Genomic DNA, 18,105 nt, shown 5'->3' with positions numbered 1-18,105 from the left:
TTTTTAAACTTAAATTGCGCCAATTTAGTTGAACACATGTATGATTTAGTCACTAAGTCATGTCCAACTCTTGCAACCCCATGGACTGTAGCCCTCTGAGCTGCTCTGTCCGTGGGATTCTTCAGGCAAGAATACTGGAGTAGGTTGCCATTTCCTTCTCACTTTTATATATTTTTAAATAATAGTGTGGTGTAACTTTTCTGACCTATAAATCAAGTATAGGGAATTTAGAAAGTGATGTTTGTTTTAGCCTTTTAAAAAGACATATCTAGGGGACTTCCCTGGTGGTCCAGTGGTTAAGAATCTGCCTTGCACTGCAGGGGATGTGGGTTCCATCCCTGCTTGGGGAACTAAGATCCCACACCCTGCACAACACGGCCAAAAATTTTTTAAAAACTAAACAAATAGTACACTGTCAATTTGGTATCATCTCTATCTAGCCCCAGCCCAGTTAGTCTTTGCACTTTTCCTTTTTTTTTTTTTTTAATATTCATTTATTTGGCTACGCTGGGTCTTAATTTCGGCACAAGGGGTCTTCCATCTTTGTTACAGCATGCAAGATCTTTTTTTTCCCTTGAGGCATGTGAACTCTTGCCCCGTGGGCATGAGGGATCTAGTTCCCTGACCAGGGACTGAACCAGGGTCCCTAGGTTGGGAGCTTGGGGTCTTAGCCATTGGACCACCAGGAAGTCCTGCCACTTTGTCATCTTAGGTTTTTACAAGTGCTCATTGGTTTCTTATAATTAAACAAAATAGACACTCTGTTTAACTTGGAAGATTTCATGACCTTTGTAATATCTCAAATTCAAAGATACTCATTTCTGAAGGAAATTATTTTTCTTTGTTATCCTTGAAGTACATATAGTGCCAGTCCTTGGGGGACTGACAACTTTGGCAAGCATACTATTTTTTTTAATTAGAGTTTAGTTGATTCACAATCTTGTGTTAGTTTCAGGTGTACAGCAGAGAGATTCCAGGTTGGTTTTATTTTTTTTTTCTGGTAGGTTACATTACATTACTGGCTATTACAAGATATTTGGTGTAATACCCAGTGCTATACAGTAAATCCTTGTTGCTTATCTATTTCATGTGTAGTAGTTTCTATATTTTAATCCTGTACTCCTAATTTGTCTCCCCCACCTCTCTCTGGCCTCTATGGAGAGGGGGTGTGGCCTCCAAGGAGAAGGGATGCCTCTGTGGGTGTGACTTCCAGGACCCTGTCATACCCTTACTTACAGTTCTTCGTGACTGTTTCCTAAGGGTCAAGCCTAATTTCCTGACGTGAACCACATTGTTCTGGAGACTGTCCCTCTTTCCAGGCAAGAATACTGGAGTGGGTAGCCATTCCCTTTTCCAGGGGATCTTCCTGACCCAGGGATCAAACCTAGGTTTCCTGCACTTCAGGCAGATTCTTTACCATCTGAGCCACCAGGGAAGCCCCTTTGGGTTCTCCTAGATAGACCCCTTGGAAAAGACCCTGATGCTGGGAAAGATTGAAGGCAGGAGGAGAAGGGGATGACAGAGGATGAGATGGTTGGATGGCATCACCTACTGGATGGACATGAGTTTGAGCAAGCTCCAGTTGGTGATGGACAGGGAAGCCTGGCGTGCTGCAGTCCATGGGGTTGCAAAGAGTTGGACACAACTGAGAAACTGAACTGAACTGAGACAGACCCCATCATTAAATTCTGCTCCCACCTCTCCACTGTTTATTTCCTATTCTTCCTTCAAGGATCAGACCAAGCACCACCCATATGTCTTCTGCCAAACTAAACAGAATCAGAAGCAAGAAGCAACTTTGATCGTACTGTAAAGGAAACACTCTGGCTTATGTTTACTGTTAGTTGCTATTTTAAAATATCCACAGACAGTCATATTAAGAAATCAAATTTCCTAGTTTATTTTTCCAAAATTTTAATCAGATACAGAAGTTGGATTTTACTGACTCCTTTGTTGTCGCTTGTTAAAATAATGAGATTTTTAGTACTTTTCCAGCTAATCACTTTTATTTGGTGCTTCCCAACTAATGAAATGCAAATGGGTTACAGATAAGGATCCCTTGGGCAAAACACAGGCCAGATACCTCCAGCTGAGAGTAGTTTCTGTCGTTTAACCAGTTTCCTTCTATTGATCATTTTCTGAGTGAGTCATGAAATGAAAATTGTGAGAACTGCTGTGTTAATGTTAATTGCTTCATGTTGTGTCTGGTTTCAGGACAATTGGTGAATCCCACCCGGTTAAAAAGTTATGCTGTATATTCTTCTGCCAGTATTTGACTTAGTATGCATGTGTGCATGCTCAGTCACTACAGTTGTGTTCAACTCTTTGTGACCCAATGGACCATAGCCCTCCAGGCTCTGTCCATGGGATTCTCCAGGCAAGAATACTGGGGCAGGTTGCCATGCCTTCCTCCAGGGGATCTTCCCCACCCAGGGATCAAACCTGCATCTCCTGCATTGCAGGTGGATTCTTTACCACTGAGCCACCGGGGAAGCCCTTGATTTAGGAGTTTGGACTAAATTCTTTTCTTTCCTTAGTCTAAAATGCCATTTTTCTTGTCATTAAACTCTATTTAAGTTCAAAGCCATACTTGATTCTAAAGGTATGGAGTAATGTGTATTATACCCTATTCTATTCTTGAAACTGTTTGTATAAATGTGGCTATTACCTGCTCAATGGGAGATCAAATGATCAAGGAGGAAGGGCAGGGGTGGGGAGGAAGAAATGGGAATGACTTCCCTAGGTGGTGTATCTAAAGTCAGATTTGTTTATGGGGGTGTGGACAGTGGAAAGGTGATTTGGTGGATGGTGGAGGTTGGGAATAGGATGGGGTTTGGTGGAAGAGGGCTGAAACAACCCATGGCTGGGGGTGCTCATATGGCCACACTGTTTTCCACCAGGCTGGGCCGCAGGTATTCATAGGGCCAGTCCAGCTGGGCATTCCGGATCTCGATGTCTTTTTCCAGGGCAGCCAGCTCCTCCCTGAACTTCTTCAGCACAGCCTTGGGCTCAGGGCCTGAGAAGTACTCTTCCTCATGCTGACCCAGAGCCACCTGGGACAGAGAGAAAAGGCAGCTGAGAGCTTTGCTGCCCCTCAGTTTGGAGTCCCACACCTCCCTGTACCTGCCCCCTTCCTCGGGACCCAGCGCCTAGCTCTCACCATGATGGGCTGGCGTCTGCCCAGTTGCCAAGTGATGGACATCTGGAGAGAAGCCTGATGGAAGTTCGGCAGTGTCGCCATCACTTTCTCCAGTGTCACATCCTTGGTGGTCGGTGGGGGCAGCCGCATTGTGCAGGGTGCGTTAGGAACCCAAGAGTACCAGTCCAGCTACAAAGGGCAAATATCTAAACTCACTGTCTGCTAAGCATGAGACTCCCTCAGCCCACCTGCACATGGCCCCCTTCCCCACTCCAGGCACAAATGCCCAGCTGGCCCTCTGTGATAAGTACCTGGCCCAGGTGAGTGGAGGAGTGCTGGCCAGTGCAGGTGAAGATACACATGGTCACAAAGTGGCAAAGCTGGTCCTTGGACTGTAGGGTGATGGGAAACCCTGCAGTGGATAAGGAGAGTTAGAAGCTGGGAGGCCAAGGCTAGAGGCAGAGCTCATAAAAACTGAGGAGGAGAACAAGAGAGGTGAGAAGGAGACCAAGGGCTCTCAGTAACCATGGTGGGAAGTGACTTGAGTGTGGGTTGGGGTGGTGGAAGCAGGGAGACTTTTGGGAGGGTCCCACTCAGTGGGATGCTGGTGCAGCTCACACTGGCTCACAGGGACCAAGGATGTCAGATGTTCAAGTATTTAGCAAGCCAGTTGACATCACCCTGGTAGTCACAGTGGGACTATTTACACCATGGGGATGGGAAAATGCTATAAATCAGGGCTGTTTGTTTTGTTTTTTCTCAGAGAGCAGCACTGGTCTCACTGCATCTGGGACCTCGAGGGGCTCCCCCTGCACAGTATGGAGACCTGCCTCTAACTGAGAGGAAAAGGAGTCTGGGAAAGCTTTGGGTGTGTTCATAGGAGTTGGAAATGCTTCTGGAAGGTTTCATAGAAGTAGAGAGGATTCTGGGGAAGTTCTAGGGAGGAGTCACATGTTGGAGTCTTGGGGCTCATCCTACCTCGGTCCTGGGCCCCCAGCAACCCGATCTCAGTGATCTCTCGACACCAGGCCTGCAGCTCAATGTCGTCTCTCACAGACTCGTCCATCTTATAGTGGAGATTCACAATCCCCTCCACATAGCTGCCAGCGGAGGGGTCAGGGTGGGAGAGTGGAGGCTGATAGCACAGAGCTCCCAGGCCCTCTACTCCTTACCCACATGGCCAGGCCAGGGCCTGCAGCCCCCTGGCTGGGGCACAGACCTCCTCTTCTCCCAGCCTCCCCCCACGGCCGCCCCTGCCTTCCTCCCACCTCACCGAGAGAGAATTTCCCAGAGCCTCAGGGCATCTTGGGCATAGAAAGAAGACTTGACTCCCAGGAGCCCCCGGTCAGCCAGGTCATCAGGGGGACAGAAGGAGCTATAGGTTAGAAAGGCTCCTGCTCGCTGGAGCACCTCCACATGGCCGCCCCCACCTGTGCTCACCACCTGAGAAGCAAAGACAGTGTGGTCAGGCAAATCCACCTGCCCTCAGGCCAGAGGGAGCGTGAATCCCACTTCCTCTCCTCTTACCTGGTCGAAGATTCCGAAGTCAGAGACCAGCCCAGTCCTGGCCCGGATGTTAATTTCCATGGTGTATCGCAGGTGTGGAATGAGAAGCTGGAGGGAGAGGAACAGGAAAGGACAGGGTCAGAAGACAGCTGTTCCTGGTCCCTGAGGGAAATACGGGCTAAGAAGCAGGAAAGTCTTCAGGAAAAGCAGACTGAAGTCCAGTGGCCTCTCGACAATAATGTTCTTTGATAATTGAAGGAAGCCATTCTTCTTTTCTCTTCGTGTAAGACCGATCAAGGTCTAGCTCAATGTTTCTCCACCTTTTTTTCATTATCACTTCTCTAAGGAGGCTTCTTAGATTTTTTTTTTGCACCCTTACCTGCCCCATGACATTGTGCTACAGACATGCCATCTGTAATGTACTCTATATACATATATCCTTTATACAAAAAAATAAGATTTTTTGCCTCCCCCAGAACATGATCTGATTCACTACCTCCAGAACTTCACCCAGTTCCCTCCCCTTTGTCCATTACACTCATTTTCTTTCTGACCTTCAAACACACCAAGCTTGTTCCTGCCTCAAGACCTTGGCACTGTTTGTTCCCTCTGGCTAGAGCAATATACCCCTTCCTCATCCTATGACTGGCTCCCTGTAGTTTCTTTTTATTATTTATTTACTTTTAGCTGCACTAGGTCTTCCTGGCTGCACTCGGGCTTTCACTAGTTGAGGCAAGGGGGAGCTCCTCTCTTTTGGGGAGCAGGGACTTCTCATTGTGATGGCTTCTCTTGTTGTGGGGCCTGGGCTCTGGGCATGTGGTCTCAGTAGTTGTGGCCCACCAGCTTACTCCTCAGAATCTTCCTGAACGAGAATTGAACCTATGTCCCCTGCACTGGCAGAGGGACTCTTAATCACTGGACCATCAGGGAAGTCCATCCATATAATTTCATTCTCTCTTCCACCTCCTTAAAGGAGCATTTCCCAACCACCCAGTCTAAACTCACTATCACATCACTCTACTCTGATTCTCTGCAGTGCACTCATCACAGCTGATCTATTACAATACTGTCTGTTAGTCCTTAATGGAAATGACAACCCCCAAAGACTAGGACCTTGCCTGTCTGGCTTAGCACTGGCATCTAGCATGGCTTTTTATTGCCACATCAGAGGCTCTCAAGAAAACTTAATGGATGAACACCCTATTCTAATTGTAATAAGCCACGCTGCTCTTGTTGACCTGAGCCCCTGTAACTGGCCTCTGTGTTACTGCTATCTGAGAACCCTTCAAAACTGACTGGAAAAGTCTTCTATATTATTTGCACAGTCCCCTCTTGTTGGAGGGAATCCTCAGTCATTGTGTATTCTGTTTATATACTCTACATGTAACTGTGCTTTATACATAAAAAGTGTAAGATTTCTCACTTCCCACCCCTCATCCTCCCACCACTCCCCACCCCATCAGGGAGTCACTTTTATCTCCTCAGCAAGTGATAAGCCACGCTCTCACATCTTGTTCACTTGTCTTTTATTGGTTTTCTCCCCAAACGCTGAGGTTCCACAGAGAAGGTGCCTGCAGAGATGGAACCTCACTGTGGGGTAGAGAGTCTGGGGGCGGGGGGAGGCAGTTTAAAGTGGTACCTTGTACATAGGATGTATAGACGGAAGGCACCTCCTGGTGGCCACAGCGATGACCTCAGCCATCAAGTGTCCCCTCAGGAGATGAGAGTGCAGCTCGTGAAGCTGGAAGTCAGAGCTCCGGACCCAGCACTTGGCCAGCAGCCAGGTCATCGGGGGATCCGTGGGCAGGAAAAGCGGTGGGGGTGGGGACCCCTTGTGTGGCAGTTGGAGCTGGAGCGGGGACAAGAGTGGGGGGAAGGGAGGGCTGAGGGCCAGTGCACAGCAGACTCCCGCGCCCCTTGCATGTTTAAGCGCTTCCCTCTCTCTCCAAAGTCACTTAGTGTTCTCTGTCTGACTGCTGCCACTCCCCTACTGCCTGGGTCCTCTCACCTGGATGACCATGGGTAAGAGTTGCCCATCGGGCTGCAGTTTCAGCATAACCAGAGGGGCAGCCACGTACTGCTGGGTACACAGGATGACGTTGGCCTTGATTCCATCCAGCAAGGAGAAGTCAGCTTCAAATAGTGTGCCTTGCTGGATAGGGGCAGAGGGAAAGGGCTCCATCAACATAAGGCATCTCTTCCTGCCCTGATTCCCCGAAGGATGAAAGAACTAACTTGGTTCTGGGTTTAATACCGGGTAATTTAATACTGGGTAATGGTTCCTGTATTTACGGCCTCATATAATTCTTAGCTGCACTTGAATTAGCCCCAGGTTTATGAAAGAGGAAACTGATGATCAGAGAGGATAGATATGTTGCCTGAAGTCACACAGCTTATAAAACAGCAGAGCCAAGATTCAAGCTAAAGTCTGTCTCACCCTAAATCTCATGAGTTTTCTCTTTTTTTCAAATGTACTATTATCTTGGGGGAGCTGTGCTGGGTAACACTAAGGCTCTTCTTGCAGCACCCAGGCTTTCTCTAGTTGCGGTGTGCGGGCTTAGTTGCATCACAGCAAGTGGTTTCTTAGTTCCCTGACCAAGGTTTGAACACATGTCCCCTGCACTGGAAGGAGGGTTCTTTACCACTGGACCACTAGTAAAATCGCCTGAGTTTTCTCTCTGAATTGTTCCGTGCTGATCCCATCAAAAACCCCAGCCCTGATCCTGATTCTCTTACTCCACACTCTCCCTAAATCCCCAGTTATAGCTCTTCATTTTGACTCTGTCACCCATCACATTCTCTCCCTCCACAGCATGCTATTCTCATTAGGAGAGGAGAGCCATGGAGGGTCACCCCAGGATCAGTCAAGATTTCTACTGTGGAATTCCGTCTTGCCATCTGGCAGCAGGCTGGGTCCACAGTGGACCCTGCAGCAGCACAAACGCTGACCCCACCCCCATCCCTCTGTGCGGTCTCCTGAGGGCTCTTACTACTCACCTGGAGCTCCTTCTCCAGCTCGGCCTGCAACTCCCCCATCCCTGGAGGAAACTCCAGGCGGGCAGGAAGGCGAACAGAGCGTCTCAGCAACATGGGGTTGGTGCCATTGAGAAACTGGTACCCAAATAAGGCATCCTCCTTCCAGGAGTCCCGCACCCGCTCTGGGGATGGCATTTTGGAGCTTGCTGTGGGATCTGAGCTCCTGGTCCTTCCAACCCCCACCAAACCATCCCCACTTGACCCCAGCCTACCAGGCCTCTGGTCTCCCACCCCTAGTTCCCTAGAATGGGTAGGATATGGGAGTAAGGGTCTTGGGATAAATACTGGGGTAGGGGTACTAACCAGCCAGCTTGCTCTGCCCACACCAGAAAATCCTGTTGAAGTCATCCAGACTTTTCCAGCAAGTCAGAATATTTAAAGAGTCTTTGATGGCTAGGTCTGCCAGCCTTTGAGGAAGGATGGGTGAAGAGTTTGTTATTCTCTAAATCAAACTTTACAACCCTGTGCATCCCTCTTGGGCAGGTCCAGCCCTATGAAGTCCATAAGCCTGGACTGACCACTGGACCAGGAAACATCCCTGTCACCCGGCCTGCCTTATTCTTACCCCTTGGTCAACGAGGCCTCAAAGTCAATTCTTTTGTCCTCTAGAAATCTCTCATCTACAGGAAGGTCGTTTATTGTGGCCCCAGCTATATTCAGAATTAACCCGTCCTTCCAGTTACCCCACCTGCGGTGGAAAAGAAACCAGGCATTGGTACTGGGGAAGGGTCAGCAGCTCCCCGTGGGGTCAGGAGGCAGGGGTGGGGCTGACCGGTACAGCTTCCTTCTCTCTGCCAGCTCCTCCTCCCTGTGTTTCTTGAACAGACCTTGAGGGTCATCGACCACCGTGCGACCTGAAAGTGGGGAGAAGGGCAGGGGCTATGAGGCTCCTCCTGAGAGCCTCTCCCCTGTCCCTGTCAGGGGGCCCTCTGCCCACCCTTGTGGCTGGCCCCCGGCCCTTCAGCATCTCTGCGGTCTCCCAGCTCCCACTGCCCTGTACCAGCTGCTGCATCCCGCTTCTTCTGTGACCCCAAAGGCCACGCTCCCTTCTCCCCTCCCCCTTAACTTCTCTCCAGCCCCGGGGGTCTTACACTCCCAAGCCTGCCCCCCCCCCCGCCCCCCGCTGCTCACCGGTGCCCTCGGGCAGGCTCAGGACGCCGTCGCCCTCCACCCAGCGATAGCACGGGAACCTGAACTCGTTCCCACTGGCCCCGGGTCCCTGCACGGAGATCCAATTGCAGAACCACGCGTCATCCGAGAGGAAGTGCCGTTTGCGCAATTTCACAAACAGCAGCCGCCCCAGGTACTCGGACACGTCCACCTGGAATTCCACCTCCTGCCGGCGACAAAAGAGGATCAGCAAGTGGGGCTCTCTGGAAGGGATCGTCGGATGAGCCCTGGACGCCCTTCCCTCTGGGCCTCTGGCAAAGGGGCGCAAAAGGAGCCAGAGAGGAAGCGGACGCACACACCAAGCAATTGGCTCCACGGCCCCATTCTCGGTCATAGAATTCCTCAGCCCCGGGTGAGGTGGGGGACAGAAGATGGAGAGGGGCATGACTCCCCGAAGTCACTGACTGTGTGGAGCACTGGGCTGCGCCCTGGGCGAGCTGACTGTTGACCAGACAGTTATCGCGTCCCCCTACCCTGTCACCAGGGCCGTGGGCGCAGCACTTGTGGCAACCTGGCTCTGGAGCACAGACTCCATAGACGTTGGCGCAGGGCCTTAGTTGCTCGGAGGCGTGTGGGATCTTCCCGGACAAAGGATGGAGGCCGAATCTCCTGCATTGGCTGCTGGATTCTTTACCACGGGGCCACCAGGGAAGCCCTGGGGGGATGTTTTAAGGGTGGGAATGTATTGGGAAGAAATCGCTGACTGCAGAAGGGCTTGGAAGGGCAGGGGCTGGAACAATGAGGCGGGCGAAGAGGAAGAAGGTGATGTAGTAGGTTCGAGGGGCCATTGGTGGTCAGAGTGGGATGGACATCAGGGCATGGATGCGAGAAATATCTAAGAGATGAACTGGACTAGGCTGGATTTTTGGTTAGACGCAGGCGAAAAGAGGCGGAGGCGCGAGTGCACCTGGGAGAAAAGAGGACTGGTTCGGGAGGTGGGAAAAGGGGAGGACCTCACGTGAGCACGGTTCTCTGAAGCATCCGTGGGACAAACGTCGGGTCTGGGGGTCTTGGGGGAGAGCCGGATGGGAGATGGGAATCTGGGGATCGGCAGAGGCAAAAAGTAACAGGAGCCAGGGACGAATACCAGGTAGATGTGATGGGAGAGAGGGTGGGTCGGGAAATCAGAATGCTCGCACCAGTCGGATTCTTTCCTCCTCCTCCGCTTCCCGCGTCCCCATTCCCGCTACATCCCAGAGATAAAGCCTGCAAGGTCGGATCTAGCAACCTTACAGAAGATCTGAAATAGCAGCTTCTAAGAAGAGGAAACAGGAGACGGATGTCCGCTCCAAGGACCCCGGAGTTTTCCGAAAAGACAGAGTTCTGAGGAACCACGGGACTGTCCCAATTCCAAGCAGGCAGGGCGGCAGGAACATATTCAGCTCTTGCTGTGTGCCGCGTCCAGCCCTAAAGCGCTTTACTTAGCGGCCTCCGAGCGCTCTCCGGGCGGGGGTCGTGCGCCAGAAGCCGCCCGGGAAAGCGGGAGGCCATCTGGGGCGCGTCTCCTCTCGGGGACTCGCGGGCCTGGGGGCCAGGGGCGCAGCGCACCCCGCCCGGCTCCGACCAGCTCACCTTGCCCCTCGCCGGCCGCAGGCACCACCCGAGCGCCGCCTCCCCGTGCTCGCCGACCAGCCACAGGTGCACCTGGTTATTGGAGCCCGCGCAGAACGAGGACCCGGTGGACACGCGGACGCGGTAGAGACCCATCTTGCCCAAAGACGTTTCGCCCCTGTTGAGGGGGAAGAAGAGAGGACGCCAAATAACCGGGCGCGAGACCCCGCCCCTCCAAAGCCTTGCGAAGTTCAGGGTGTGGGTGGCAGATCTCCAACCAACCGCGTCTGGCCGTGCTCTGGGTCCCCCAGCTCCGCGCCTCCCAGAGCTAAGCCCTGATCGCGAGAAGGCGGGGCCCTGGCGGGGGTAGTGTAGGGCAAGCAAACCAGTATCTTGGTGGGAGGAAGATCGTAGGCGCAAGCAGATGAAGATTTGGGCAGAAAACATGCAGGAAGAAGGAATCGACGTATGGCCCAGCAGAAAGATGGCGGGTGTGGCTGGAAGCCCCCTCCATCTAAACACACACACACAAACTCACGCAGGCACGTGCGTGCCTCCCAAGTTGGCTCACCTCTGCTAGGGGTCGTGCTTAAGGTTGCCAGGGGAGATGGAAAGGGCAAGGAGATGTGGTCACCACAGCATTTGTGTGACAGGTAGTCCCAGGAAAAGAATAAGAACTGTCCCAAGAACAGAGAAGACAGAGCAGCCCATCTGGCTGCCCAGGGTAACCAGGTAGAAAGGAGGTCCAACCTGTTAACCAACACTGGCGCTCACACTCTGTGACCAAGGAGAAAGAGGGTCCTGAGATGCTGAGTTAGCCACATTCCCTAAAGAGAAGCAAGCACAGTCCTCCTCTCCCAGGAGATGAACGCACTAGACAGCCTCTTAACCATAACAAGATATTAGTAATGCACACATGAGTCAATTTATCATAATGACAAAATAAGGAGTTCCAGAACTCTGGCCAAGTGAAACTAAAGGAATCCATCATTTCAGAGGAGAAAGAGAGATTGCAGAAATTAACTTATGTAGAAAATGAAATTTTGAAGTAACAGGAGAAGTTTTACTGGAGCAAAGATAGCTCCTTGGGAGAAACAAGCTTTGGAGGCCCAAGCATGAATCAGTCTGCTGAGAAGCCTGAGATTCTATAGCCTCAGTGCATTTGAGGATCTGAGACAATATTCTTTGGAGGGAATGAGGTTATCTGGCAAGATTTTGGTAACACCAAGAAAATATCTGAAGTATTTTAACAACCTTAAGAAAGTATCTTATTCCTAGAAAAAAACAAGAAAAAAGAGAACCAATGAAGTAATTAAATCCATGATATTGGTGTTTGAAAATAGATATAACGACAGTCCACAAGAAGGCAGTGGCACCCCACTCCAGTACTCTTGCCTGGAAAATCTCATGGATGGAGGAGCCTGGTGGGCTGCAGTCCTTGGGGTCGCTAAGGGTCGGACATGACTGAGTGGCTTCACTTTCACTCTTCAGTTTCATGCATTGGAGAAGGAAATGGCAACCCACTCCAGTGTTCTTGCCTGGAGAATCCCAGGGACGGGGGAGCCTGGTGGGCTGCCGTCTATGGAGTCACACAGAGTTGGACACAACTGAAGCAACTTAGCAGCAGCAGCATAACAACAGTAAATCTTTTAATCATTGCCTTTGTGATTCTTTTTTGTACTATTTACAGTGTATTCCAAAGAATCATCATATTAAATTTGTAATTGCAGTTTAGATTTTTTAAGGAAATTTAATCAACTCTGCAATCAATGTTTAAATATTAAAATGTGGATGGGATGGGGTGGCAGATGGGAGGGAGGTTCAAAAGGGAGTGGATATATGTATACCTATGACTGATACATGTTGAGGTTTGACAGAAAACAAAATTCTGTAAAGCAATTATTCTTCAATAAAAATTTTTTTAAATATTAGAATGTATTTTTCAAAGTTCTGTTTATAGATATATGTTTAGTAAGTCAGGCATTAAGTAAAATATTGTGGGGTGTCCTCTCCAAGGACAAAAATTTTCCTCAAACTTTAAAAACTCTGTCAACAATGAGCATAATATGTGTCCACAGTAAGCATAGAAAAATAGCTGAAAGAGTGGACATCAAAGTATTAGCAAGGATTATTGCTATGGAGTGGGGAAAAGTGTAGAAGAGACTTTCATTTTTTACATCCTTTAGAATTTTTCAAATGTTTAGAGAAGCATGAGTTATTTTCGTAATCTCAAAAATTTAATCTTGAACAAGATTCAAGGTTATAAGATAAATGCTATCATAAAAGCAGTAACTTATAATCGAGTGTGGCTATAAGGGAAGCCCCAAAACTGAAGTTCCAGCTTTCTTTTCTAAATGAAATTCAGAAAAATTGAAATATGGTGGATAAGTCATTACCTGTAGCAATAGCACAAGCCTAATAATTTTCTTGCAGTTTAAAAGTGTGATTGAAGGACTTCCCTGGTGGTCCAGTGGTTCGGACTCTGAACTTCCACTGCAGAGAAGGCAAGAACTAAGATCCCACATGCAGCACAGTGCAGCCTAAAAAAATAAAGCAAACCCAGGACATTTTCCCTACTTTTGGTTTTCTATTTGTTTTGTTTTTCTTTTTAGAATTTTTAAAATGAACTCTTAGTTGCTGCATGTGGGATCTAATTGCCTGATCAAGGATGTCTTAACCACTGGACCACTAGAGAGATCCTCCCCTCCCTCTTTGAATAGGAATGACTAGGTTACCTTATGCCTTTTCCACCCTTGTATAGGGGATGGGGGAGGTGGGGAAGCAGTTGATTTCCTCTTTAGTTCCCAGATCTTCAGAAGGAGAGGAATTTCACTGGAGAAACAATGCTTAAGGATATATATTTGAGAAGCCTCATCTATGCCTGAACCTGATTTAGATGATGGAATTCTGGAATTCAGGGCTTCCCTGATAGCTCAGTTGGTAAAGAATTCGTGTGCAATGCAGTAAGACCCCAGTTTGATTCCTGGGGCGGGAAGATCCCCTGGAGAAAGGAAACGTTACCTGCTCCAGTATTCTGGCCTGGAGTCAGAATACAGTCCATGGGGTTGCAAAAAGTCGGACACAACTGAGTGACTTTCACATCACTGGACTTCAGGCTGATACAATAATGGGATTAGATTTTGGGGTGCCTTGAGAGGGGATGGGTGTATTTGGCATGTGGGAAGAATATGAATTATCGGGGGCCAGAGGGCATACAGTGGTAGCCAGGTTCCAGAGCAGCCCCCAGGGACCCATACTTCATGGTATTCATGCCTTTGCATAGTCTCCTCCCAGATTGTATCAGAGTTGGTCTTTGTAACCAATAGAGTATGGCAGAAGTGATGGCATATGACTTCTGAAGCTAGGTCCTAAAAGATGTCTCCTGCATGTCCTGCATTGCAGATAGATTCTTTGCCAGTTGAGCTACCCGGGAAGCCCCTTACTCAGCTATTTCTCCCTTATTAGTACCAGTTACCAACCTTGCTTATCTCTTTTGTTGCAGAATGAAACTCCAAGTGTTGAAAAAGAGAAGACTGAACCAAGTCCATGGAAGTGCTATTAGAAAACTGATCAATCAGCGAAGCGTTAACAAATAACACAGATGTAGCAAGAAGGATGGGCTTCTCTGGTGGCTCAGATGGGAAAGAATCTGCCTGCAGTGAGGGAGACCTGGATTCAGTCCCTGTGTTGGGAAGATCCCCTGGAAAAGGAAACAGCAACCCGATCTAGTATTCTTGCCTGGAGAATTCCATGGACAGAGGAGCCTGATGAGCTGCTGTCCATGGGGTTTCAGATTCGGACACAACTGAACAACTAACACACATACACAGTAAGAAGGGTCACCCACCTGAGATAATTCAGACAGGGGCTAACCAGGGTTTTAGGGCAAACAGTCAACAGGTGACACATTGGCCACAAAGGGACAGGCGTGGCTTGTCTTTTTCCACAGCCATTATCTATGCACAGGAGTCTTTTCCAGTCCCAGGCTTTGTGGCTCAGAAATCCAAAACTAAGGCTCAAGCAGAGTAGGGCCAGCTGAAATTGTGGAAGAAAGTATCAGGACCTTAACCTATGTTTCCATTGTATTTTACAAGTATTAGTACATCAAAGTGGGACCCAGCTATGTAACTTAACTGATTATAAATATTGCTCCTAACAGTCATGGGAGAAAGGTAGCAGGGGACAGAAGGTCAAAGAGATTGCTGAGTATTCTGTGCTGTGTGATGTGGTTCCTCCAGTAAACCTTCCGGACCTTCCATAAATGTTCTAAAATACTTGATGTGATGTGATCTGATGTGAACCAAATTTTGCATCTAAGTTTGTTCAGGAGCCATCCCCATGTTGGGAGTTGGGGTCAGAGGCCAGAGTTATACTGAGACGAAACTGAGTCTTCTGTGGAAGACATCCACATAAATTTAGGGAACCTTTTGGACTTCTCTAGGCTTTGAAAATTTGAAAGGATCATCCTCTACTCTGTTTCTTTGCTGAAACAGTGTTCCATTATCCACTTGAAGGATTAATATTTGGGGTGATTATAAATAAGACTACTATAAAGATTTGCACACAGGAATTTGTTTCCTCATGGATAAATACCTAGGAGTGAGATTGCTGGATCATATGGTAAGTGTGTGTTTAACTTCATAAGAAACCCCTCAACAGTTACAAATAGTGGTTATCATTTTGCATTGCCACCAATGAGGAAATAAACAAAGATTGCCCAAATGAGAACAAGCAGGCTGTTTACTCAGAGCTCACTATATAGCAAGGGAACCAGCCGTTATCACTCACGTTTGGCAAGCTTTATAGTAGGAAAAAAGGGAAGATTTCAGGTATTTCTTGATTGGAAGCTGTTGGCATGGAAAGGTTGTAGGTGAGCTGGATAGAAGGGGGGCATCCTGTGTGATTGGTTAGGGGAGCAAGTATGTCTTTCTCTGGTTCATCTGCAATTGGAAACAGGGGCAAAAGAGAGGGAAGCTGGCAGTTACTGACCAAGTCTTGACCGTTTGGGTCCAATTGCTGCAGAGGTGTGGTTTGACTTCTCTGGCTGGTTGCTTCAGAAGTTGTAGGTCATGGCTCTCTTTCTTTATATGACTCTGGTCATTGCCTTTGTGTCGATTCAGTCTCTCACTAGCAGTTCCAGTTTCTGATTTATTATTATTATTTTTTTTTTGAGGAGGGTTCCAGTTGCATTGCATCCTCGCCAGTACAGCTGGCTGAGATGGGGTGACTGGTGACGGGGAGTGTTGGCCATCCTAGTAGGTATATAGAAGTATACCATCATGGTTTTAGTTTACACTTTGCTACTGACAATAATGAACATCTTTTCATGTCCTTCTTTGAGCCTTGTATATCTTTCTTGGGGAAGTATCTTTTGCCCATTTTTGTGTGTGTGTGTTGCTTCTCATTGTTTTGAAAGTGTTTTATATATTCTAGATGTAAGACCTTTCTAAGATATGTGATTTTTGCAAATACTTTGTCTAACAAGCAAGGTCTCAGGAAGTGAGGATATCTTTTCATTTCTTATCAGTGTTTTCAGCAGAGCAGAAGTTCTCAATTATGATAAGATACACTTCTCTTTTATGAATTGTGTTTGCCTATGCCTAACAAAATGTCATAAAGATTCTCTACTGTGCTTTCTTCTCCAAGTTTTACTTTTTCCCTTTTTTTGTGTTTGGCTGCACAGCTTGCAGAATCTTATTTCCTTGACCAGGGATCATGGCAGTGAAAGCACTGAGTCCTAACCACTGGACCACCAGGGAATTCCCATTTTTTCACATTTTGCATTTAGGTCTGTGACCCATTCCTAGTTGATTTTTGTTCGAAGTGTGAGGAATGGGCCAGGGCTGATTTTTTTTCGCATGTGATTGCATATGGAAATGGTGTTCTAGCACATCTCCTTCTTTTTATTATTCATTGTTACTGGGGTATAGTTGTTTTATACCGTGTGTTGGTTTCTGCTCTACAGCAAGGTGAATCGGCTGTACATGTACATATGGCCCCGCTTTTATGGATTTCCTTTCCATTTAGGTCACCAGAGAGCTTTGATTAGAGTTCCTTGTGCTATACAGTAGGCTTGCTTTGGTTCTGTAAAAACTTGCATGTCCTCCAAGCATCATGTAGCCTAAACAATAAGGTGTTTGCCCAAGTTGTTTTTTCAGAAACTTGGAGTCAGATGTTTCCAGTTCAAGCTAGAGCTTGTTGAGACTGACTAGTAGGAACTACCTACAGACCAACTGGGCACGTGCGCATGTGCAGTAACCTTTTGAGGTCAGAAGGCCAGGAGTGTCAGCCTCAGAACATGCCATGCTGCCCCTCTCTGGACTTGCTGCCCCTCTCTGGACGTGCGTCCCATGAAGAAGCCTGAGGTTGTTGTGCAGAATGGTGCTTGTTGAACATTTGCTTATCTCCATCCCCTTTCTCCATGCTCCTTATGCTCCCCACGCTCCCCACTTCCAGCTGCATCTTGTAAATACCCCAAGCCTCTTGCGTCGAGGCAGGTAGAGCTGAGATTTGTTCTCGTCATTTGGCTGCTCTGTGAGTAAATCCTTCCTCTACCTCGGCATCTCGGTGTTTGGCTGGCTGTGTGTCGGATAAACGAACCTGGTTCAGCATCTTTACCTGGCTTCAGTGATTCGATAAGACTGGCTTCATCAAATGAACTGGGGGGGGTCTTCTCTCTTGTGGTTTCCAGAAGGTTTTGTGTAGAACTGGTATTATTTTGCCCCCAAACGTCTGGCAGCAAAGCTCTCTGGACCTGGAGTTTTTATTGTTGGAAGGTTTTTAACTATAAATTCAATTTATTTATTAGATATATTAATGTGATTTTTAATAAATATGTATTTGGTCTTCATCCCCATTTCTGATACAGAGCTCCTGGAATGCTTGGAATTTCCTAAATGATAAGAGCAATAAGGTGTTTTTAATGTCAATAAAGTGACTCTTTGGAAAGTACCCAAGGACGGGCGCTGGTCTCTAGAGAAGCCGACTAAGTGATCAGATAGTTAGAATTTCCATCCAATCGACCTGACCTTTCGGGAGAGGAGAGGGGCTGGAGGTTGGATCAGTCACCAGAAGCTAATGATTTAATCAATTGTGACTGTTACCAAACCAAACTTGGGTCTGCTCACCTGGGTGCAAGAAAGTCAATCTACTGGTACAAGGTTGTCATGAAGAAAAGTACAGCGTTTGCTCGAATTCCAAGCAAGTTCTCTAGGCAGCTAGTACTCAAAAGAACAGTTTTTGGAAGATGCGGTGGAGAGGGTTGTGGGGTGCATGGTCAGCTCGTGGACATTCTTCTGACTGGTTGGTGGTGAGGTAATTGGGGGTCAGTATCATCAAATTTCTGGTTCCAACCTATCTGGGGTCTACGTGCTTGTGGTCAGCATCCAGTTAACTACTTTCACCTGATGGGGATTTCAGTATCTGCAAAACAGTTCAAAGGATGTGACTCAGAATATTTTCTGTAGTCCTTGAGGAGGTACTAAAGGTCTTTGACTTTGTTTAATGGGTAAGCTATTATTATTTCGTTTCGCTTAACTGTTTCCCTTTGTTTCTGCATTTTCTCTCTTCCTGTTAAATTTGTTCTTTAGAGCTCTGGGAAGGCCTCAGAGGCTAAAGGTTTTCTACAAACAAGGCAGGTAGGGGGCAGGAGAGTGGGGATCTGTCCTGGGAAGCCCTCATAGGGTCCTGCTCAGTCACAACCC

At 48.0% G+C, this 18,105-nt stretch overlaps 1 protein-coding gene and 1 long non-coding RNA gene across 2 annotated transcripts in view; one reads left to right on the top strand and one right to left on the bottom strand.

Moving 5' to 3' along the window:
- LOC110150102 (uncharacterized) overlaps nt 1-18,105 on the top strand; it is a 107,627-nt gene extending 89,522 nt beyond the window's left edge. The window contains exon 4 of the long non-coding RNA XR_011492218.1: nt 13,905-18,105. This is a non-coding gene — a long non-coding RNA (uncharacterized lncRNA). The remainder of the gene's footprint in view (nt 1-13,904) is intronic.
- On the bottom strand, nt 1,877-10,616 carry LOC110150179 (polyunsaturated fatty acid lipoxygenase ALOX15). Its single transcript, XM_020913064.2, has 14 exons — nt 10,424-10,616; nt 8,813-9,017; nt 8,454-8,535; nt 8,247-8,369; nt 7,985-8,088; nt 7,643-7,803; nt 6,654-6,797; nt 6,285-6,494; nt 4,667-4,753; nt 4,413-4,582; nt 4,118-4,239; nt 3,451-3,551; nt 3,161-3,328; nt 1,877-3,053 (listed from the first exon to the last, which is right to left on the bottom strand). Exons 1-14 carry the CDS (start codon nt 10,556-10,558, stop codon nt 2,874-2,876), a joined length of 1,992 nt encoding a protein of 663 aa, XP_020768723.2. The 5' UTR covers nt 10,559-10,616; the 3' UTR covers nt 1,877-2,873.

This window comes from Odocoileus virginianus, chromosome 17 (genome assembly GCF_023699985.2).
Source record: "Odocoileus virginianus isolate 20LAN1187 ecotype Illinois chromosome 17, Ovbor_1.2, whole genome shotgun sequence".
NCBI classification, from domain to species: Eukaryota; Metazoa; Chordata; class Mammalia; order Artiodactyla; family Cervidae; genus Odocoileus; species Odocoileus virginianus.
The sequence above is the reverse complement of the archived record's forward strand: the minus strand, read 5'-3'. Positions and strand labels throughout refer to the sequence as shown.